We start from the raw sequence: 23,998 nt of genomic DNA on the forward strand, positions 1-23,998 counted from the left end.
CCACCTCCAAACGAGCTACCACTTCGTTTTCCAAAATATATTTGTTGTTGTTCTCTTCGAAAGTATGCTTGTCGTATCGGATCTGCAATTGTATTGACGTCCATGTGCATAACATCATACTCCATTTTTTCTTTGTTCATGGAGATCCAACTATAATTTTAGAGGCAGTTGCCTCTTACGACCTCTGGATATGGCATGCATATTTTGGAATACCGGGTTCAAACAATGACATTAATGTACTACAGTCTTCTAATTTATTTGCAGATTTAGCAGAAGGTAAAACTCCTCCCGTAAAATATAATATAATGGGAAAAGAATATAATACAGGATATTATCTTGCTGATGGTATATATCCGAAATGGTCGACTCTTGTTCAAACTATCTCTCAACCTCAAGGTTTGAAGAAACAACATTTTGCAATGATGCAAGAAGCATGTCGCAAAGATGTTGAACGTGCATTTGGAGTTCTTCAATCTCGTTTCGGTATTATTAAGAATCCGGCGCTTTATTGGGATAAAAATGTGCTCCATGATATAATGTTTGCTTGCATTATAATGCATAACATGATTGTAGAGGATGAATATGGCGATCGCACAATACCCAACATTTTCTCTGAGATTCCAACAGTAGAAATTGTTGAAAATGAAGCCGAACGTTTCAAACGATTCTTAGCTAGGCACAAACAAATTAAAGATAAACAAGCTCATTTTGAACTACGAGACGCTCTTATTGATCATCTATGGGAAAAAAAAGGCAATGATGAACATTATTGATTCTTCAATAAGTTGTTCACTTATTAGGACTAATAGTATTGTAATGTCTCCGAAAACCCGGAGTACACAAACTCGATAATGGTGGAGATGATAATACTAATACTTCGATTTTGTGTAATTAAGGGTATAAATAAATATAGTTAAGGTAGTTTTTTTTTGTAATATTTTAGTGAAATATTTAATTTATGTTTTATTGTAATTTAATTAAGTAATTCAAATTTATATGAGGCTAAACCTAAAAAAAAAAAAACATTAAGAGTTGAAATAAAAAAACAAAACAAAAAAAGGACTAATATGAAATAGAACAACAAAAAAAGAACCAAAAACAAATTAAAATTGACCCTGGCCCACCATAACCCACAATTGATGAATATGAACAGTAGCCGGCCAGATGTGGCCGGCTACTGTTCATGGCACGGGAGATCTTTGGTGATCTCCCGTGCCATTGGGTACCAACTGCCCTGGGTATCACCAAAATTTGGTGATACCCAGGGCCGTTGGGGATGCTCTTAGCCGGCCCCAAGGAAGGCCTTGTTTAGGCTGCCACATCAAATAAGGGAATAAACTCGATTTCCCTGTATTTGATTCCGTGAAGTCTTCGGGAAGATCAGTCTGTTATCTCTAGAATAACTTTTATCCGTAAAGCGATGGTCCTTCCACTCGGCACCGTCGGATCACTAAGGTCGCTCGACGGGTGGATTTTGCAGTCAAGCTCCCTTTTGTACCCGTAGGTGTTATATTGGATTTGAATTAGATTTCGGATCAATCTATATTGATAGACGGTCTCCATTATGTTGTTGCTTTGATATTTCAGTACGTATATGTATATATATATATATATATATATATATATGTTCATCCTTCTTTCTTACTAGAGTTTTAATAGAAGGATTCCTTTGCCAACGCAACGCGTGGGGAGAAATGACAAGAAGATATTGGAACATAAATTTGGAAGAGACAATGGAAGCGGGAGTTCGTGTTGGTCATGGTACTAGGAAATGGTATTTGTACAAATGGTACTTCGAGTTTGGAACGAGCATGAAGAAATTAACGATACTTTTTTATCTTTTGAGTTGTTCTGCCAACGAACTTCATTTCGTTTTCAACAATTCATGGAATAATGAATCGGGGAAAAAATATATAAATGTACCAGCTACAAGAAAAGATCTCATGATAGTCAATATGGGCCCTGTTTGGCTACTTCGGGAGCAACTGTTCATGGACATTATGGTCTTTAAAGGAATCGATCACCATTTTACTGTACGTGCCATGCGGGTTCTCCATAATAATTATGACACATTCATTCGCTAATATAGCTCTTAATACAGGATCATTCAAGTCAAGTTTCCTTATTATTGGGGTAGGCGAATTTGTACGTATCCATCCACAACCGAGATAGTGACGGGTTATCTGCCCCTGCGGGGATGGAGGGACAGAAGTAAAGCAAATGAAGCATGCCTGAATCAGCATATTTTTGTGTTTTACTCCCCGCAACTCTTCCTCCATCAGTTTTGCCCTGAATACATGGTAGGGTTTGTAATTTTCTATGAATTTTTCCATTTTTCGCTCAACGATGGAACTTTGCTAATTTCATTTTTTAAAGATCGACGAATCAAATGATATATATATATATATATATATATATGTTCCAAGTTCTGCCTCTTCTTCTCCCTCTAAATCAAAATTTTCCTTGCCATAACGAAGGAAACACAAATTTAAATCCAAGAACCCTTCGTGAATTAAAGTTAATAGTTAATGGTTCCAATTTGCCCTGGATTTTTCATTATGAAAGTGAAAACCCGCAATTTCTCTTTAAGAAAAAAAGGGATTGGATCCGCATATGTACAAGGACGTGTTATAGGAGTAACCCATTACCTTTTGGGTGGAAGTGTCACAACATTGGCATTATTCTTAGCAAGAACATGGGTGTTATTCTCAGCAAGAGTTATAGCAGTATGATAATGGCTAGGAGGATTTGAAAAAACAATGTGAAAATAGAATATGTGAAACAACCTCACCACAAACGTTAATGTTTCCAGCTCTTCCTCGAGAGCAAAATTTTGAGTTTAACTAATAGGGACTAAGATCTAGTAAGAGGATTTAAGGAAACTGGCAAAATTATAGCCTGTAGAATAACAACGAAGGAATTCCTAGACTAATGTTTATACTTATATATTCTTCAATAACATTAATGGAGGTAACACTTGGTTTTATATTTTTTTCTTTCTTATATGGGTATTTTTCTAAAATTTGGTATCTTCTTCTTCCGTTATTACGTCAGATATAGATTGTTCAAATAATCCTCTAAAAAGAGTAAGGAAGCTCTTGATTCTAGTTTACGAATCAGTATATTTTCTCAACCTCTTTATCATCAACCAATAATTGTAAATCTTGTTCAAGTTCACAATAATCAACATCTCAATATCGTTTCAATATATAGGACTCTAATTACTAGAAACAAATTCAAAATCAACAACAACACAAAAATGGTATTGGTTTTCCCATCCCTAACTCGGACCTTGTCATCAATCACTTTTTGTTTGCTGATGACTGTATCATTTTCGGTCAAAACTCCCTTGAGAATATTTATCAGCTGAAGCTTATCCTGAAGGAATTTGGAGATGCATCCGAACAGATGATTAATTACTCAAAATCTACGATTTTCATCTCTAAGAACTCGCACCCTGAATTCGAACGTATGATCATTCGGGATCTCAAAGTTCACCAATCTTCGACGGGTGATAAATATCTTGGCACCAATCTGTTCATCAACAAGAATAAGAAGCAGGCTTTCCAACCTATTCTCTCTCAAATCAAAAATAAACCTGCCAAATGGCAAACCAATCTTCTCTCCCAAGCTGGCCGATCGATAGTATTATCGACTATCGCTGCGGCAGTTCCCCGATACCAAATGCAGTGCTTTGCCATTCCTAAAGGCATATGTACTAGCATCGCGTCCCTCCAAAGGACTTTCTGGTGTGGAAGATCCAAAACCTTCCATACGATTAACTGGTCCGCCATTTGCAAACCTCGTAAACTAGGCGGACTAGGGTTTCGCCTCCCCCTCCTGGATAATCAAGCCTTTCTTAACAAGATCAATTGGCGATTGCTCAATAACCCTCAGGCGATACGGGTTCAAATTCTTAAAGGAAAGTACTTCCCTAACTCTTCTAAGCCTTTCACCGCTAAGCCTAATCATTCCTGGTCATGAAAATCGATCAGCAAACACTACGATAAGGTTGCTGACCTTGTCTTTTGGGACATTAACAAAGGTAGTCATGTCAAAATCTGGCATGATTATTGGATCCCAAACCATCCTCCCCCTCTTAATAACCAGAATGGTTCCAACCTAGAATGGGTTGCTCAACTAATAACTAATAATACTTGGAATATGAATATCATTAACAATTGTTTTGATAGTGATATTTGCAGCTCAATCATTAGCATCAACTTACAGGCCGACCAAAATGACAAACCGAGATGGTCTCTCACCAAATCTGGTAATTTCTCTATTAAATCAATGTATAATTTTCTCAGAACAGGAAATGTGGAACCAATAAATGTTCAGAACGACTGGTACTTTATTTGGAATATGAATACCATACCTCGGATAAAATTATTCCTTTGGAAATGCAGAACTAATAGTCTACCAGTGAAGGACAAAATTGGGCAGTTTATAGGTAAAACATATGAGTGTATTAATTGCAACGAAAACGAAACTTTAGACCATGTGATGTTACATTGCCCCTTTGCTAGGGCAATTTGGTTTCATTTTCAGGTACGAAAGGAGACTATTAATACATTGGATCACACAATGGAAAACATTAGATGAAGACACCATCAATCTCTGTGCGAAAATATTATGGTTCATTTGGAAAGCCAGATGTGAGAACTGTTTTTCGATAAAAACACAAACACCAATGTAAATGATCGCTCGGATTAACAATTCCTCGACTACACCACTCAAAATAGATGTTTCAAATACTAACAAATGCAGGGATAAACAAGAAATCCAACTATGGAGACCACCTTCGATGCCGTTCCTTAAACTAAATGTTGATGCTTCATTCACCAAACTCATCGAACCAGCAGGAATCGGATGTATTATACATGATAACGAAGCAAATTTCATCATAGCAGCATCAGATTCAGTTCGATGCCAAAACGCGGAAGAATGTGAGAGTATGGCGATTCACCTTGGCATTTTATGGGCCATTCAACTACAGATAAATCACGTACAAATAGAAAGTGATAATGCAGCGCTAATACAGTTCATCAACGTCACACATGACGCTATCTACTGGCAGTCCAAAAAGATCCTCAATCACTCAATGACCCTTAAAAAATCCTTTTCTCAAATAATCTTCAGACATGTCCCGAGGGAATGTAATGTTAAAGCGGATGCACTAGCCAAATGGGGAAGACGTAATGGTCAGAGAAAAATTTGGAATGTAACTCCCACTTTTATTCTTGCGTTACATTAGAGACCTCTGTTTGTTTGTTTGTTGGTTTTAATGCAATGTTTTTCTCATCAAAAAAAATAAAAAATGTTGTACCTTAAAAGCTTGGTGGAGTATGGGAAACCAAAAAAGGTGGCCTTGGCTTTCGAAATGTCTGAGCCCATAACAATATTTTACTTGGTAAAATGGTAAGGGGATTAATTTCACACTTGTCCAGGGCCGTGGATGGGGGAGTGCGGGCCGTGCGCCCGCACAGGCCCCCCCACCACAAGGGACCACTTTTATTTATTTCTTTGCAATACTAACAGGTATGTACCAAGCCAACAAGCGAATGAGGAAAGTGTGTTATACCAAGCCAACCATGGTTCGAGTCCCACAATTGTTTAATTTTTTGTAATAGCTTAGTAACTCACTTGTCCTACAAAATCAATAATTTGAATACCATGTTGATTTTAGTAGATTTCAACAAAAAGAAATGTTTATTTTAGTATAATAATTAAGTTTTTGTTGAAATAGATGATTACATTAAAAACGAAGATTGTCATTAACTGTAAATGAGTTCGGAGAGATAACCTACAATCACAAACTGAACATGGGCCTGACAAAAAATTGGCACTGAACCCCTCAATTGTCAGCCACGACCCTACACCTGTCAGACCTTCTAGCTAGTTTGTTATAGAGTAAATACTATCCAGAAAAAGAGATTAGTCAAGCTAGATATCATAATTCCTCATGGATTTGGAAAGGTTTTCACAAAAAAAACAAATTGATGGAATTTCTCTCAAAATGGGAAGTGAGAACATGAATGAGTATATATTTGATTGCATAAATGGATCCCTGATAAACATCCTCTATCTAGCATACCTGAGCACCAAACTTTTTTTAAATGGGTCAGCTAATTTTTATTTTTTGTTAAAAGAAAAACATACAAAAAAGACTAAGAGGCTAAACAGTTAGAGAGGTCTTGGATGGAGTGCCATGATCGCCTACGTCGATTTTGTCTTCCCCATTTCACTAATTTATCTGCCTGATCATTACTTTGCCTTGGAGTGTATGAGAAGATGATGCTGTTGAATTTGTCTCTGAGGTTGGAGATGATGTCTATATGTTTTTCAGACTGCCATTGGATCGATGTGTTGTTGTTGTGAAGGTGTCGAATCAAGTTTTGGTTATCGCGCTCAATGTGTAAGTGTTGGATTTTGAGATCTCTTGCCCATTGCATAGCACAAATGATCGCGCGACATTCACATTCTTCTGCATTTTGTCCCCTGGTTGTGTCTGCTATTGCTGCAATGAAATCTGCCCGCTCGTCGTGCATAATACATCCAATGCCCGCTGGTTCCGACAGAGAGGTGAAGGAAGCATCGACATTGATTTTGAGGAACGGGGTTGTTGGCGGTTTCCAAGGCATTTGAATTACTGTGGATGGGTCGGTTATTCTGGTATTCGAGCTAGTTGAGGTTCCATTGATTCTAGTAATAACCTGCATTGGTGATTGTTCTTGCGACGTAAAACATTTTTCACATCTCGATTTCCATATAAACCATAAAATTTTCGCGTAAAGGCTAACTGTTTCCGCTTTTAGTTCTTTCCATTGGAGAATCCAATCTCGAATGCTGGTGATATTATCTGTCATAATATTATAGTGAAACCAGATAGGGTGGGTATGACAACAATGTAGAAAAACATGAGTAATCGTTTCAATATTGTCACAGTACACACAATTGTAGAGGTTACTAATGTATTTACCTATTTTGTCTCTTACTGGTAGACTGTTCGTACAACATTTTCATAGGAATAGTTTGATTCTCAGAGTAGTATTTATGTTTCAAATAAATTTCCATTCGATTGTCTCATATATATAATTGTTGTTTCTCAGATGAAAATACATAAAGCTGATAGTAAAGTTACCTGATTTGGTTAACGTCTATCGTATAGTATATTCCTTATGTACCTGTAGATTAATGCTAAGGATCGCATTACATGTCACTATTAAAACATTGAGATATAATATTCATATTCCACTCGTTATTGCTTATAAGTTGCGCCACAACAATTAAGTGGCTATTGTTGGTATTGCTAAGGGGTGGTGGGTGGTCCGGGATCCAGTAGTCATACCAGATATTAATGTTTGTACCTTTATTGACATCCCAAAAAATGAGGCTCGACACCTTGTCAAAATGTTTAACAATAGATTTCCAGAGCCATGAGTGGTTAGGTTTAGCAGATCTGGGCTTAGACTCCTTGGGGAAATATTTAGCTTTAAGAATTTTGGCCCAAGGAGTTTCTGGGTTTTTGAGGATGCGCCAGACTATTTTACTGAGAAAGGCTTGGTTATCAAGTGCGGGGAGCCTGAACCCTAAACCTCCCAATTTGCGGGGCAGGCAGATGGTGGACCAGTTTATGGTGTGAATAGATCGGGTTTTCCCCCACCAGGAGGACCGTTGAATGGCCTCAATGCGGTTACTTATGCCTTTTGGAATAGCAAAGCACTGCATTTGGTATCGGGGAACGGCCACAACAATTGTAGAAATTACAATGGAGCGACCAGCTTGGGAGAGGAGGTTTGTATGCCATTTGGATAGTTTGTTCTGGATTTGCACAAGGAGAGAAGAGAAAGCTTGTTTTTTATTAGCACCAATGAAGGGATGTGTCCCCAGATATTGGTATAAGGCAGATGTGGGTGTTTTTGGAGAAGAAGATGGTAGATTTGGTATAATTAATCATTTGTCCCGAAGCAGCACTGAAAGTTTTGAGAATTTGTTTAAGGTTGTTGATGTTATCAAGAGTGTTCTGACCGAAGATAATGCAATCATCGGCGAAAAGAAGGTGTTTGATGATGAGGTTAGATTTGGGGATGGGGAAACCAATGAAATGATTGGGAGTTTCGCTAGCTTCCAGAAGTCTGCTGAGACCTTCTATAGCAATGGTGAAGAGAAAATGAGATCGGGGGTCTCCTTGGCGAATACCTCTGGTGACATTGAAAGTGGGCCCAGGGCGACCGTTGATGAGGATAGCCATAGAGGAAGTGGTGATTCAGGAATGAATCAGTTGAATCCAATGTCTCGAGAAGCCCAGGTGAGACATGATTCCTTCAAGAAAAGTTCACTCGATCTGATCAAAAGCTTTAGACATATCTAACTTGAGTCCGAAGAAACTCTCGGAACCCTTAATTATTTTGAAGTAGTGGGTTAGTTCCTGGCTGATGATAATGTTGTCAGTTATTTGTCTGCCAGGAACATAAGCTGCCTGAAAAGGAGAGATAATATCGGGGAGAGTTCTTTTGAGACGAATAGCTAGGATTTTGGTTATGATTTTGTACGTGGTATTCAGTAGACTGATAGGTTTATAATCTGCCGTAGTTTGAGGGGATTTGGTTTTAGGAATGAGGCAGATGTGGGTGTGATTAGAGAGGGGGGGGGGAGATGAGAAGTTTTGAAAAACTCAATGACCATATCTATAACATCATTTTTGACAGTGTCCCAGTTGGCCTGATAGAAGAAGGGAGGGTAGCCATCAGGGCCAGGAGCCGCCTCCGGTTTTAAAGAAAAGACAACACTTCTAATTTCTTCCTCTAAGGGAGTGACCGAGAGAGTGAGATTCTGGGCATCAGTAATCTGAGGAGGGAAAAGGTTGAGCAACTCGTCAAGAATATGAGTGTCTGCAGAGGAGGAGATACTGATGAGGTTGGAAGAAAAAAGATTAGCAATTTCTGTAGCCTCATTAGACCAGGATTCATCATCTTTCTTAATGGAGGAGATTTGATTCTTCCTGTTTCTGTTGATAGCTTTGAAATGAAAGAATTTGGTGTTTCTATCTCCCAACTGAATGTTCGCGATTCTAGATTTTTCTTTCCAAAGACTCTCTTGTTGATTGTACGCCTCCTCTAGCTGGTTGTACAACCTTTGATAGGTGTCGTGATCGCGAACATTTTGAATGGTAGAAGTGAGTTGTTTAATTTTGGTGTCAAGATGACCAAAAACCGACTTGTTCCAATTGGAGAGTTTGATCGCTAGGGAATTGAGTTTGGACTGAATTTGGTAGGGGATGGTGAGCCAATTGGTGTTAATGAATTGACTACACTCCGGGTGGGACATCCACGTTCGGATGAATTTGAACGGTTTCTTACCAAGATTGGATTTGATTTTGGTGGTAAGCAGGATAGGAACATGGTCAGAGCCTATACCTGGGAGATGAGTGAGAGTGGAGGTCGGGTAGTCAATAAGCCACTGATGATTGGTCAAAGCCCGGTCAAGTCTCTCTTGAATAAGTTTGCCTGTGAATTGTTTGCTTGACCCTGTGAAGGGCGGTCCACTAAAACCAATGTCATGAAGGCCCTAATCTTTGATTTTCATCGCATGGGCTGGGAGGGCCTCCTTTCCACCAACTTTATCTGTTGGGTGAGGAATAGTGTTAAGGTCTCCTATGAGCATCCACGGGGTGTTATGGTGAGGGACCAGATTTTGCAGGTGGTCTCAAGGTCTCATCCGATTGTTATTATAAGGGCAACCATAGAAGCAAGTGATAATAAATTGGGTACTGTTGCTAGCTTGGGTGCCCTTAACGTGGATGATGTTGTTGTCCGCATAAATGATATCAATGGAGTGGGCTTGTGTCCAGAAGATCGCGAGCCCACCAGCTTTGTTATTGGGCTCAACTGTGTAATGGTTATAGTCCATCTGAAGATTGAGGAGCTGCCCTATATTGGTGTTCATGCATTTGGTTTCGGACAGGAATATGAGGCCTGGTTTGTGTTCTCTGATTAAGGTCCACAAATGCTAACGACTAAGAAAATTACCGCACCCTCTCACATTCCAAGCTAGAATGGAGAGGTCATTGGGAGGGGGAAGTGGATTGATTCATTGAGGCCCAAGAGGCCGGCCGACTCAAGGCCCAAAAAGCCTAAAGACACAAACAGGGGTCTAAAGCTAAAAGCACAAAAAAAGTCTAAAGGCACGAACAGAGATCTATAGCTAACAGGAAGGCACACACAGGCGAACCGCTAAAACAAAGAAACATACTGAAAGAGGAGAAAGACAGACGAATAATGCAACCACCAAGCCACAACAGAAAGATAATAATAGAAAACAGTAAAAACAAAGAAAAGAAACAAATAACTATCCAGCTACCTAATCGCAGACCCAGAGAAGGCATGTACATAACATAGTAAACACAAGCTAGATTTTCCAGAGGGAACAAGATACATAACTTAGCAAGTAGTGATACTAGAAGATGAAAAATTAGAGTCTTGTGATGATCCAAGATGCATATAATAGACTAATACTAAAGGAAAGATAAACGATCTAGTTCATTTAGGTATACATGAGATCTAAAACAAATTAAAACACTAGATAAACAGGGAAGATGAAAATTAATACAAGAAAGAGAGGGATGATGAGATATAAGTTGAAACCAAAGGGATTCACATGCAAGACTAGATAAGAGATCTGAACACACAGTCGACACCTAGACACCTCATAAAAGCATCATAAACCACTTAATATTCAACCAACCCACCAAGGCAATAACAAAGCTGAACACAAAGATCATGTAATAGTAGCTAAATTAGAACCAAAGTTCATGCAATAGTATTTAAATTAGAACCAAAAGCCTAAGAGTGTTGCAAGTTAATTTAAAAGGACTACCCTGGTTTTTGAGGACCCTAGTTGATGAAGGCCTCCTCCTTCTCGCACATGCAATTGTTGAATCGGATTCTTCGCCTACTGGGGATTGATTTTATCTTCTTGATTCAAAAAATCACCAATGATGGGCCTAAAAAGTTTCCTAAATAGGTCTACACCCGCAAGTGCACGGGTGTCAAGTTGTAAATTCCGGTAAGACCGGGTCGATCCACAGAGATTAGTCAAATATATTCTAAAACTTAGAATTAGTACGGTTTTTGGTTTTGATTTTGGTTTTGGTTTTAAAATAAAATAAATAAAATATTAAAACGATTAAAAAGGTGAAACTCAAATCGGGAGAAGTCAAATGGGAGAGATCCTAGGGTTTCTGAATTCACCACGTACAATCAGTTGAAGAAACAATAATTAGACGAATTAAATCTCTCTTTTCATAACTCAGAATTTCGGATAATGAACTATCCTCATTCCGGAAGATGTTTTCGTTAAAATTCTGATTAAGAGATTGAACATGGTTTCACCATCAACCCTAGATAGACGGTTAACTAATCATAATATGAGATTAAAATAAATATAAAGAATAAAAGAGAAATCGGAAGGAAAACAGAACTTTTCTCACTGATTTTCCACTGGCAGCCAAACACACCCTAAGGAGCAAATTTCCTTCTGTTTTTATTGTTTTCCAGACAAACAGACCCTTAAGAAAATTAATTTTTTCGTCTTCTCGGAAACGATTTCCCTGTAGAAAAATTATTTTCCACTCAGTTTTCTCGTCTTCCCCACTTGAATTCTCTCTCTAACTTTCTGTAATCTCTCTCTTTCTCTAATATAATCATTTTTTTCTCTCTTTTTATCCAATATAAATGAAAAGAATAAAACTATATTAATGAAATCACTAAAATAAAACAAGTTTTATAACATAAACTTCTCACTGTTTCTCTCTCTCTCTTCAACAAATCTCTCTATTTCTCTGTCTCTCTCTCTCTAACTCTTCTTTTCTCAGTTTCTCTGTCAACAAAAATCTTTATCTCACTATTGTGTTTTTGTTCTCTCTCTCACTAAAAGAATTACCGAAGAAAAAGAAGAGAAGATAGGTGATGATCAAGCCTCTGTTCTTCTTCTTCACTCTCTGTCTCTCATCTTTCATTCCAGCCCGAGAGTGGACTCCCCAAAAGGTGAGATGTCTTTTTCTCTCTTCTCTGTTCTTCTATATAGCCGAGTGAAGCCTCCAAAAATTCTTTCCTTCTCTGTCAAATGTCTTTCCACAACCGAGAGATTTTTCTCTCATTCCAATCTTTCTCTTTAGTTGAGCTTCCGGTTATCTTTTATCTCAATCGAATCTCCCCTCTGATTTCGTTTCCAAAAACTCACACTGTAAAATAAACCGACCAGCTCATCTCTCTGAAATTTCCTTCTTCCAACATGATTCTCTATTATCTTCTTTCCTTCATCAGCAACTATCTTGATCTTAGTCGAATCCCCTCTTTCCAGTTTTCGGAAAAATCTATTTCTCTATCTACAAAATAGAATTAGAGAAGATGATAGTTTCCAAGAATTGAGGAAAGTGCCAATCCCGTGTTGCTGTGGCTGGAGGGAAGGATGATATCGTGTTACGCGGCAAGATGGAAAACAAGTGTGGCGCAGCCTGAAGTGGAACCACGTGTGCAGAAGCAATCTCTATCCGTCGATTCGTCTTATACTACCGGGAGCAGATTGAAGTATCTTGCGCTCGGGTGTATTCAGTCTTGGACCTCAAGAAATCCGGAAAGACACACCCAAAATGCCCAAACATTGCCCGCACCAGCATTGATGCCGTCCATCTATTCTGATCTGAGCCCGCCAAGTGGCATTAACTATATGTTGATTATTTGGTCATCTATCTTTGACCCAATCTTTGACTTGCTCTAGTTTGCTCACCCGAACTCCGATTTGACTCCCGTCATCGTCGTTGGGTTCGTCTTGGACTATATTTTCCAACCAAGTACTAAAATTTCCAGAACACCCTCATCTCTAAATGACCAAAATGCCCTCAAGTGTGTCTTTCTCCCGATTTTAGCAATTTTTTGCACCGAACTCCGTAAAAGACACCTGGGAAATATAAACACATAACTCATCAGAGTAACAGCTCGAACTGGTCTAACTAATCCGAGTTAAGAGATTCAGATGAGACATTTTCATGGCTCATCAACCAATCAGAAAAAGAAGAAAAGTAGTCATGGATGCATGATGAAAGTCTAGATCTAGGTTTTGGATATTGTAAATATGAACCAAAAATGAAATTTCGAGATGATGTTATCGTGGTGATAGCTTAATGAAGATTTCTACTAGCTGTGCTGGATCGAGTATCAGTTCCAAGTTGGTAGCTAGGGTTTTCCTTGTGGAGTTGAAAGAAGAGAAAAGGGAAAGGGGAAAAACTCAAAGAGTTGCTGACATCAGCCCACACTATCTCTCTCCTAAAAAAAAACTGACACCACAAGCATATAGTTTGGGTCAGTTAATTAATCCTAACAACACATGAAACATTGACTTGTTGAATAAATTGTTTGACTCAGAGATAACAAGCCGAATTTTATCCCTCTAAGCTCAGACATGGATAAGCAACAATGGTGCCTCACAAAAAATGGCGATTTCACTATTTCTTCCTTGTATAAGAACTTTATAGGTTATCAAACTGTTAACCTTAATGATGCCTCATACTGGAGGTATTTATGTGAGTTAATGTCACTCTAGAGTCAAGAGTCAAGGTTTTTCTATGGAAGATGAGTCAAGTCGTAGTACCTTTTTGCTCCGTCATTCAAAAATTTGTTCCCATTCCACAATTTGTATGTCCACTCTGTAATAATGATAATGAGTCTTGGTCCCACGTTATTATGAACGATTCTTTTACAATAAATATCTATGTCTGGTATAGATTTAAAATTGATCACCTCAAACTCGGTAGTTTCAGAGATTGGATTAATTATATTGAGGAGGGTTACTTAGAAAGAATAGGGCCTATTTCTCAAATTGGAATAGTTTTATGAAAATTTTGGAAAGAAAGATGTTTGGTAGTATTTCGTAAGACAAAACCGAGTATTTAGGAAGTTATTAACATTGCAAATTTTATAACAAGGAAATGGCGTTTCTAAAAGCACCCGACCAAATGTTATAAGCAGCGGGACTTATATTGACTCGAGTCAATGATCATTGACCTGAGCGTTGTATAAGCACCTAATCAACTAATCTGGGTAAAGTTCACCTCCATTTATTTTATCTTCTTCTTCCAAGACCACCTTCCTTTTCAATAACCCTAACATTTTTACAGTTCGTTTGAGGTCTCTGCACGTCAGTGCAAGCTCTATCAGTCCAGGAGATGCCGAGAAGATCAACTTTGTTGATTTTGCAGCAAAAATGGTAAATATTTTTTCTTCATTGATTGATTGATTGATTATTCTAATCTTATGTTTTAGCGATGAATCTGATTTCAATTTTGTATGATAGTCTCTGGTTCCAAACGAAGATTTTCAACACATTTTGCGTGTGTTGAACACTAACGTTGATGTGAAACAGAAGATTATCTTTGCTTTGACCTACATGAAAGGTATTGAAAGGAGATTTGCCAATACTATTAGCAAGAAAGCCAATTTTGATATGAACAAAAGGTTAGTTTTTTTAGTTTTTTCTTATCTTCCTTATTTTGTTTCCAAAATTGACATCATCTTTACTGCTCATTTCAGTTCTCTCTGTTTTTCCATCTCCTAATGGTTCTTTTTAGGAATTTTGATTTAAATGTGAATCAGAATCAAATGTCATCTAATGGCATTAGCCAAGAGGAATTTGTCGCGCCCGTAGGACGCGGCCGAAACCTAGTGCTGAAAGGATAAGCTCGCACTCTCAACTGTATACCATTTTCCTCTCTTACTCATTATCTTTCCTTTTATCTCTCTCTCTCACTTTTAATTTTCTCTCTCTCTCTCTCTCTCTATATATATATATCGCTCTCATATCCTCTCTCATTCTCCTTCCATGCTTCAATCCTCTTCGTAAAAATGGTCAATTTAAAAATGTTATACGAAATGAAATGTCACAATATTTTTTTTATGCATGCCAAAGTGATGGAAAAGAAATAATATCTTCCATTCCGAGTCAAGAGAAAAATAAATAGACACATCCCGTTGCGCCGATCGAGGTTGTTCATGAAGGAGATGCCCTTAGACTAAAGATGCAATACGAGCAATTTGTCGGATAGGACAATTGATGAAGAAGATCATCAAGTCCGAACGATTTAGGGATCGTAGTGTTTAGCAAGAAACCAATTACGATCGTTGAATCACGAGGCTATTCGCGGCTAACCTCGTTCAGATCCTACATCGGGTTACACCAAAGAATTTTGACTTGATCCGAAGATATGACTAGAGGGATGAGATGTATTAACATGGGATGACCCATAAATATGTCCAAAAGGCCTAAAGAAAGTCAAGGCAAAGATAGTACGAAGGCCCGAATAAAGGGGTATTTGACTCGGGGACTTAAGAGGCGCTTAAGGGCCCATTAGTGGGTCGATCATGCCTTGGCCGACCACATTAGAGGAAGAATAGAAATGGAAACTAGTTTCTATTTCTACAAAATCTTAAACCTCCTTCTATTTTGGTCTTTTAGAAAACCTAATTATGGTTGGACTCTACCTTTGGGATTCTATATAAGGCCCTCATTAGAAGAGAATTAGGTGTGGAAAAATTCTCAAGGAGATTTCTAACTCTACAACATCAAGTAGAGAAAGAAAGAGAGAATAGTTCCCAACTATCTATCTAGTCTAAAGAAGAAGTGTTGTTTGTCTAACCACCATTAAAGTTCTAGATAAACTTGAGGTGGGAAATCAAGTTGATTACTCGGTGTCTCAAGTAGAGGAGCTACAATTGGAGCTCTTGGTTTTCTTATTCATCCGGAATAGTTCGTGGAGTATTTAACGATTGAGGTAATCTCTAAACTAACTTAGTTTCATTATGAGCTTATGCATGAGATCCTGGGGATACTAGTGTTAGACATTAGATGTCGAAGATTTCGCTTAGAACACTAGGATACACCATAACCCAATAGTTCAGTGATAGGGGTGCACATCGGTTCGGTAACCGTCTTTTTTAGCCTATCCATAGTCTGATCCAAAGATTCGGTTATTGCAAATCTTAATCTGAACCAATCCATTCATGGCTCGGTTCGGTTAGATAACCGAACCAACCGTCTAAAATTTTAAAAACCATTAAGTCTACATGTACAAAATTTCGAGTTTTCGACTTTAAAACTTCATACAATTATACTAGAAGCTGCTGAAAACTATTATTGTCTCATAAACCATTAAGTTTATATGTACGTAATTAATCCGACATAGTTTATCAACATTCAAGGAAGATGAAAAGACGATACACAATTGAATATCCACCATCCATCATGATCAATTATATATTTTTGTATAATAATATATATATAAAAGATAATAATAAATGGTTTGGTTCGTTTTTTTCGGTTACCCATCAAGCAAAACATGGATCGAACCAAACCCCTTGGTTTTGACCTTTTAGTATCTGAACCAATCCGGAAAACTGTTAGATCGGTCCCCAAACCGTCTAAATCCATTTGGATCAGATTGGTTTGATCGGTTCGGATACTAGATGTACACCCCTACTTAGTGAAATTCGATTAAGAAGGGATAAGAGGGGCCTCATTCTAAGAAGATGTTAACTCCCTTCTTAGACGAGTCCAGACGATTTCGTCTTGATTTGGTCTTCATCTGAGAAGGGTCAACCTCGTACTCCTCCCACTTCTCGGAAATTTCATCGAAGGAAGGCCGAAGAGAGATAAATTAAGAGAAAAATAGATCAAGAGACGAGAGAGAAAAAAAAAGAGACAGATGAGAGAGATAATGGAGAAAGAGATGGTGGTGGTGGTTGTCCGGTGGAGATGTAGGAGAAGAGAAGAAAATTCTTTCTTTCTTATGGTGATGGCCGGAAGGGTAAAGGAAAGAAAATGTCACCCGTTTATATTAACTAACAAAAAAAAAAAGCAAAAGAAACTGATCTTAGTGAGTTGTTCATAACAAAAGAAACTCATATTGGTGAGTTGTGTTCCTAGCAAAAGAAACACATTTGTGAGTTGTTCATCTTTAAGAGGGTATATTGGTGAGTAGGTCCTCTTTAAAGCGCCAAAATAGAGTAAACCTTTTATTCAACGACTGGGCATCAAAAAAAGTTGGACTTTCCACTTGGAATTACACACAAAACCGCGTCGGAATCTCTATTATCAATCCAATTAAGTGATTTGAGTGAGGTTAATAAGAAGATTTCAACTCCATATTTTCAACTAATAACTCTCCCCACGTTCTCGTCATCAATACGTGCAACTCCAAAATTGACTCTTAAAATGACAACAAAGAAAGTTTCGGGAATCTAGCTAACTTTATTTAGCTCATAAAAGGAAAAACCAATCAATTAACATCTTCATCCTTACTGGTGAAGAAACCCAACTTCCATTTTCTCTCTCTAATTTTCTTCCCTCACTACCCTTCTCTTTCTTTCTCTTCCTAAATCCTAATCTCCATTTCTAATATATAAGTGTCGACTATATAATCTTATAGTGATTTGTTATCAGTATTTATTTCTTTTAGTACTGACTTTTAATGGGTAAATTGAGACACTGGTTTTTAAAGAAGAAGAAGCAGCAGCAAAATCAAAGAGGGAAAGAAGATTCTTCATGGAGATGGAAATTCACCAATTCATTTTTTAAGTTGAAATCCCTTGACTTACATATTCCTTTCCTTGATGATTTCTTGTTCAAGATTATCTCTGTTTTTGAAGCTATTTTTGTTGTTTCTGCTTTTTGTTTCTTCTATATCTGCTGTGGTTGTAATGTTTAGCCACCCATTATTCTATTTCTAGGGTTCCTTTCAATTCTCCTGATAGCTGGTGTTGATCCTCATAGTAATTAACACTTGATTGATAGTCAGATTATACAATTGGGGCGATTTTGCTCGGATTAATTTGAAGATTTGATTTTCGGGTGCATTTGATTTGAAGAACTTCACTGATGATATAGATGTTTGGTTTAATGGTAAATAAGGTCTTATTCTCATAGCATCTATGGTGAATCAATGTAATAGAAAAGATGACTTTCTTTGGTAAGAATCCACCTTGTTATTTTCTCTGTCTTGCAACTTTAATTTATCCATCTTGGTCTTAATTTAAAAACCCAAAATTTTGAGCTAATAGGAACCAGGTCCAATCATGAGTGATATTTGAAAAGAAAAAAACTATTTCATGAAGGTACAATTTTATCTTCGAAATAAAAATTACGGTCGAATCCGTCCCTACTACAATTCATGCCCAATCAAAATGAAAAATATTTTGGAAATTTGTGAACAGATCTTAATTTCGTTTTGGCCTCTAATTTCTGACCACCTCACTGTTTTGACTCCACAAGTATCTGACAGTTCGATTTGGACTCCAAGAGTCAAAAAATTTTCAACTTTTCTAAAAATATCCTTTGAGATCAAAATAGAATTAATTCTAATTCTTTTTATAAACATAAATGCCACCTCATCTCTCCTTCTCTCTTCAATTTCATTACCTCTCTCCTACACATCATCTATCTCACCATCTCATCATCTTCACTGGCGAAGGTCGTTGAACGGACATTTTCCGGTCGGCGATCTTCAAACATAAAAAATAATTTTTTTCTCCTTCTTCTCTTCTCTCTCCTCCTTTCTTTTTCTCACTCTATTTCTAGCAAGCGAAGGGCGATATTTTTTTTTATGTTTGAAGGTCGTCGGCCGGAAAATTAGTCAGTCGACGACCTTCGCTAGTGAAGACAATGAGCTGGCGAGAGAGATGATGAAATGGAAGAGAGACAAGGTAGCGTTTATCTTTTTTAATTTTTTTTATAATTAATTCCATTTTGGCCCCCAATGGTAGTGAAAAAGTTAAAACAATTTGATCATTGGGACCAAATCGAACTGCCAGACACTTATATGGGCCAAAACAGTGAGTTGGTCACAAATTGGAGGCCAAAATATGATACTTGATTATCCATTTATATTTTACCATTAATTGTATAGATAATATATATAACATTTAATTCAGTCTGGTTCGGGATCCACAGACTTGTCAGTAAAAAAAGACCAGACCAAACCTAAAGACCAATTCAATTAAAAAAAGATCGTCAAAGACTTGGTTGCCCAAGTGGTTTAAAGTGTTCATATAAAACCCCAAAAATCCTTAGAGGTCGTCCCCCTTAGAGGAGGTGGAATCTTTGGGTTATTAGGGTATAAATAACGTAGTTGGGCTTTAGGATTGTTCTTGTTAAAATTTGGCGACCATTCTAATCGAGATTTTTTGTCCCAGTTCATAATGGGAGGTGGAATCTTTGGGATTATTAGGTATAAATAATGTTTAGATAATATGTATAACATTTAATTCGATCTGATTCGGGATCCACAGACTCGTCAGTAAAAAAGACCAGACCGGACTTAAAGACCAATTCAATTAAAAAAAGATCGTTAACACTTGGTTGACCAAGTGGTTTAAAGTGTTGGTATAAAACTCCAAAAATCCCTAGAGGTCCTTCTGAGAGGAGGTGAAATCTTTGGATTATTAGGTTATAAATAATGTAGTTGGGCTTTAGGACAGTTCTTGTTAAAAACCATTCTAACCAAATTTTTCTTACCCGAGTTCATAATTGCCAAAATAAGCTAAAGGTACAAAAAGGCACTACTTATTTCTACTTTAATTTTATGCTAATTAAAATTATGTCTCAGCCCCTTTCAGTGAGATTATGTTAAGGTGCAGGTCTAAACACCAGCTTTTGTGGGTTTCAAGGGTAAAAAAAGTGCTTTGACTGTTGTGTCTTTTTTTTCTTCTTTTTTTTTACCCTTCTTAGCTTTTTCTCTCATTTTTTCTCTCTCTAGTAAGAGCATCGCCCATTTATTCCGTCTCTTTCACATTTCCCTCTCTTAGTTTATGAGATTTACTTTCTCTCTTTAAATATCTCAATTTCAAAGTAGAACTTCATCTTGTTCTTCAACTGATCCAATTTCATCACAAGGATAGCACAAACTCGTCTACTAGTTCAAACCGATCAGATTTTTTGAAAAAGTGAAGATTCAAGGAGGTATATATATGTTAATTTTAATGTTTATTTCTAATCGACCAACCCCTTTCAACTAACAAGAGTAAAAATTAAAAAAACCAAGTTAGAGAGGAAATCATAAATCACAGACACTAATACAACAACAACCAGTTTCTTCCTCACTTAAATTTTACTTGAGTCCAAAAAGTAGAGAGAGAAAGTTTATTGTTAAAGCTTGATCACAACTCAGCTCTAATGGTATAAAAAGCCTAACCATTAACCACGTGGTTCAACTATGCCCGTTTTCTTACTTTTATTTCGTCAAATGGTTAATGGATTCGGTCAAAATCAATCAGAAATAAAAAAAAAAAAAACAGTTGATGAAGTTTCAAAGGTTTGTTAATTTCATTCCCCGATCCGTTCATCTCAATTTGTTTGATCTTCATTCCCAGATCTGATTTTTGTGTTGTTTTGTTATTCACTGTAGTACGTTTTGTATTTCGTCTACTTTGGACTCGTCGTGTATATGTCTTCTTATGCTGGTACAAATTTCTCTCTATAGATCACACACACTCTCTCTAGATCACAATGGCAGACAAAAGTGTCTAGTACGTAACCAAATGGCTAGTACATAAAATAATTCCAGGTACACAAGAAAATTCCCAGTACAAAAATGTCTCGTACATAATCAAATGGCTAGTACATAGAACAATTCCCGGTACGCAGGAAAATTCCCAGTACAAAATGTCTAGTACATAACCAAATGGCCAGTACATAGAACAGTTCCCGGTACACATGAAAATTCCCTGTACAAAAGTGTCTAGTACATAACCAAATGGTTAATACATAAAACAATTCCCGATACACGAGATAATTCCCTAGTACAAAAGTGCTCTATAAATAAAAAAATGTACAGTACATAAAATAATTCCCGGTACACAAGAAAATTCCCAGTAGAAAAGTATTTAGTACATAACCAAATGGCCAGTACATAAAATGTTCCCGCTCCTGATCCATATTTTCTATCTACGTTGGTTTATCATCTTCTTCATCATCATAAACCAAGCCCTAAATCCTTGTATTTTCTCTGGAGAAGATGATAAACCAAAGGCCTAATTCCTCATAAAAAAATTTCACAAAACCTTCTTCCCTTCCAGTCCTTCTCTCTCACAACTTCAACTCCTCTAGTTTTTCCTCTTTTGATGGAGCAAGTACAGAGTAGAGTCCCGTGTTTTCTCTCTCTAGTTTAAACTGGGATAAAGAAGTGATGGAGGTACACAAGAAAATTCCCGATACACAAGAAAATTTTCAGTACAAAAATGTCTCGTACTGATACATAGAACAATTCTCGGTACAGAAAAAAATTCTTAGTACAAAAGTGTCTAGTACATGTCCGGAGGGCAAGTACATAAAACAATTCGCGGTACACAAAAAAATTCTCAGTACAAAAGTGTCCAGAACATAACCAAATGGCTAGTACATAAAACAATTCCCGGTACACGAGATAATTCCCCAGTACAAAAGGGCCTTAGAAATAAAAAAAATGTACAGTACATAAAATAATTCCATGTACACAAGAAATTCCCAGTAGAAAACCAAATGGCCAGTACATAAAAAGTTCCTGGTACACAAGAAAATTCCCAGTACAAAAGTGTTTAGTACATAACCAAATGGCTAGCAAATAAAACAATTCCCAATACACAAGATGAATCCCAGTACAAACGTGTCCTGTAAATAAACAATTTCCGATACACAATAAGTTATCATATATCGTACAGTTAAAATGTTTTGTTAACCAAATCTGGAGAAGGTACTTAATGTTGGGTACAAACCTGTACAGGGTATATTTCCTAATTTACTGTACATTTCCTAATTTACTGTACATTCCAAAATGTGAGTAGATTGTGCACATTTCCAAATGTAGGTTGCAAACTTCTATACGGAGTACATTAGAAAATGTACTGCACGTTTCAAAATGACATGAACCTACGGTTGAAGTTTCACCAAAACATAATTTTTCAACATATACATTCGTGTGCAATACACATGTCTATTAGTACATAAGCAAAAGTACAGTAAATGTTACACATTACTGTAAATTGTTTCACTAAAATAACGTATGTTTTGGAAGAAATGTATATGACGTTTGATTATAAATGGAATGAAAATTGAAAAGGGGAATGTAAATCTGGAGATAAATCTGAAACTTGAAAAGAGGAATATAAATGGAATGAAAAATTTGACAAAAAATAGTGCAACATCTATCCAAAAAAGAAAAAAACTTTAAGATTTTAAGAAAATATCATACTTAAAACAAAAGAAAAAAGTAGAAAGTATTTAAAAAGAGGAACAAAAGAATATTAGTAGAAAAAGAAAAAAAGTATTTTAGATTTAAGAGAGAGAGAGATGGAGAGGACGACGGTGGAGAATAGAATGTAGAGAGAGAAAGTGGAGAATAGAGTGTAGCGAGAGAAACGTGAAAAGCCGGATTTATTGATGGCATTTTTGTAATTTCGGGTGGCGATTTATGTAAATATGAGTAAAAGTTTCCCTAGTGTTGTGATTTCCACAATTACTTGATTTTTGGACCTGCCCCTCATTCGGGTGGCGAGAGGGATGATGAAATGGAAGAGAGATGAGGTAGCATTTATCTTTTTCATTTTTTTATTAATTCCATTTTGGCCCCCAAGGATAGTGAAAAAGTTACAATAATTTATCATTGGGGACCAAATCGAACTGCCGGACACTTATGGGCCAAAACAGTGAGTTGGCCACAAATTGGAGGCCAAAATATGATACTTAATTATCCATTAATATTTTACCAATAATTGTATAGATAATAGTATAATACATATAACATTTAATTCAGCCTGGTTCGGGACAGACTTCTCCGTAAAAAAAGACCAGACCAGACCTAAAGACCAATTCAATTAAAAAAAAATCGTCAAGACTTGGTTGCCCAAGTGGTTTAAGTGTTAATATAAAACCCCAAAAATCCTTAGAGGTCCCCCTTAGAGGAGGTGGAATCTTTGGGTTATTAGGGTCTAAAAGAATTTTTGGGCTTATAGCCCAAAAAACGGGTCCTAATAGCAGATATAGTCCTCTTTAATCCTATAAAGGGTTTCAACACCAAAAAAATAATACAAATGGATATCTAGTCCACTTGGTCACTAGGGACAGCTGAAAACCGTTCCTAAAATCCAAAAGTCGTCCCCAATAAGTGATTGGGGACAGAATGCTGTCTGTCCCAGATACTGGCGTCCCGAATAATGTTAGGGACAGATGTAGTGACGGATTACGTTTGTCCCTAGTACATATTTGGGACAACTTTTATCCGTCACTAATAATAATTTTATTTTCAAAAAAAAAATTAGAATCCAAATTTTTTGTTTAAAGATTATTAATTCAACCAAAAAAATCCAGACAAATTATCATTTCATTAACTTCCCATGGAATTTTATTAATATTTTTTTAATAAGAAACTCAAGTACATAAATACATGCATACCCTATATTTTGAATATTGATAACAATACCAATTTGTCGATAACAACGTCAAAGTACGATAAAAATGCAAATTCCCACTCATTGTCAGACCAATATGTCTTTGGTTATTCATCATAGAAGTACTTCCAATGGATCATAAGGAAATGAGGGAACTTCCGCCTTTTGTTGTCACAAGTACTTCACTAGTTAAATCATAGTCTTTCTTGATGAGTTGCTCAAGGAATGGGGATTTCCCCAACTGTTCTTTGTTCATTCTTGTTACTGATATACATCTCTCCGTCCTTGTTTCATTCTTGAGATGTACTGATCCAAAGAGGCTAACTTGCCACCAGACTTTGAACTGTAGATAGTAAGAAGATTTTAGTTCAAGTAACGTCGGTATTGAATAATATGAAAAGACAATTTGAAACTGATATAACATAACAGAATGTACGAAATTAAATCTATACTTTCAAATTTGAGAAGCTTGGCCAAAAGACCTCTTTTAGACGCATCTTTAATGATACCAAGTCCTACGGATTCTCAAA

The 23,998-nt window shown here is 36.8% G+C and overlaps 1 protein-coding gene across 1 annotated transcript; it reads left to right on the top strand.

Moving 5' to 3' along the window:
* Nucleotides 1–305: 305 nt before the first annotated feature.
* Nucleotides 306–773, top strand: LOC147548704 (uncharacterized). The gene has a single exon (XM_086668104.1). It carries the CDS (start codon nt 306–308, stop codon nt 771–773), a length of 468 nt encoding a protein of 155 aa, XP_086524230.1.
* Nucleotides 774–23,998: the final 23,225 nt, after the last annotated feature.

This window comes from Eschscholzia californica, unplaced genomic scaffold (genome assembly GCF_041429995.1).
Source record: "Eschscholzia californica isolate CP2 unplaced genomic scaffold, dmEscCali1.0.p SCAF_3, whole genome shotgun sequence".
In the NCBI taxonomy this organism is placed as follows: domain Eukaryota; kingdom Viridiplantae; phylum Streptophyta; class Magnoliopsida; order Ranunculales; family Papaveraceae; genus Eschscholzia; species Eschscholzia californica.

What these genes read in the sequence shown, in the direction of transcription:
- LOC147548704 (XM_086668104.1), top strand. Translation starts at nt 306, where the DNA reads ATGGGAAAAGAATATAATACAGGATATTATCTTGCTGATGGTATATAT.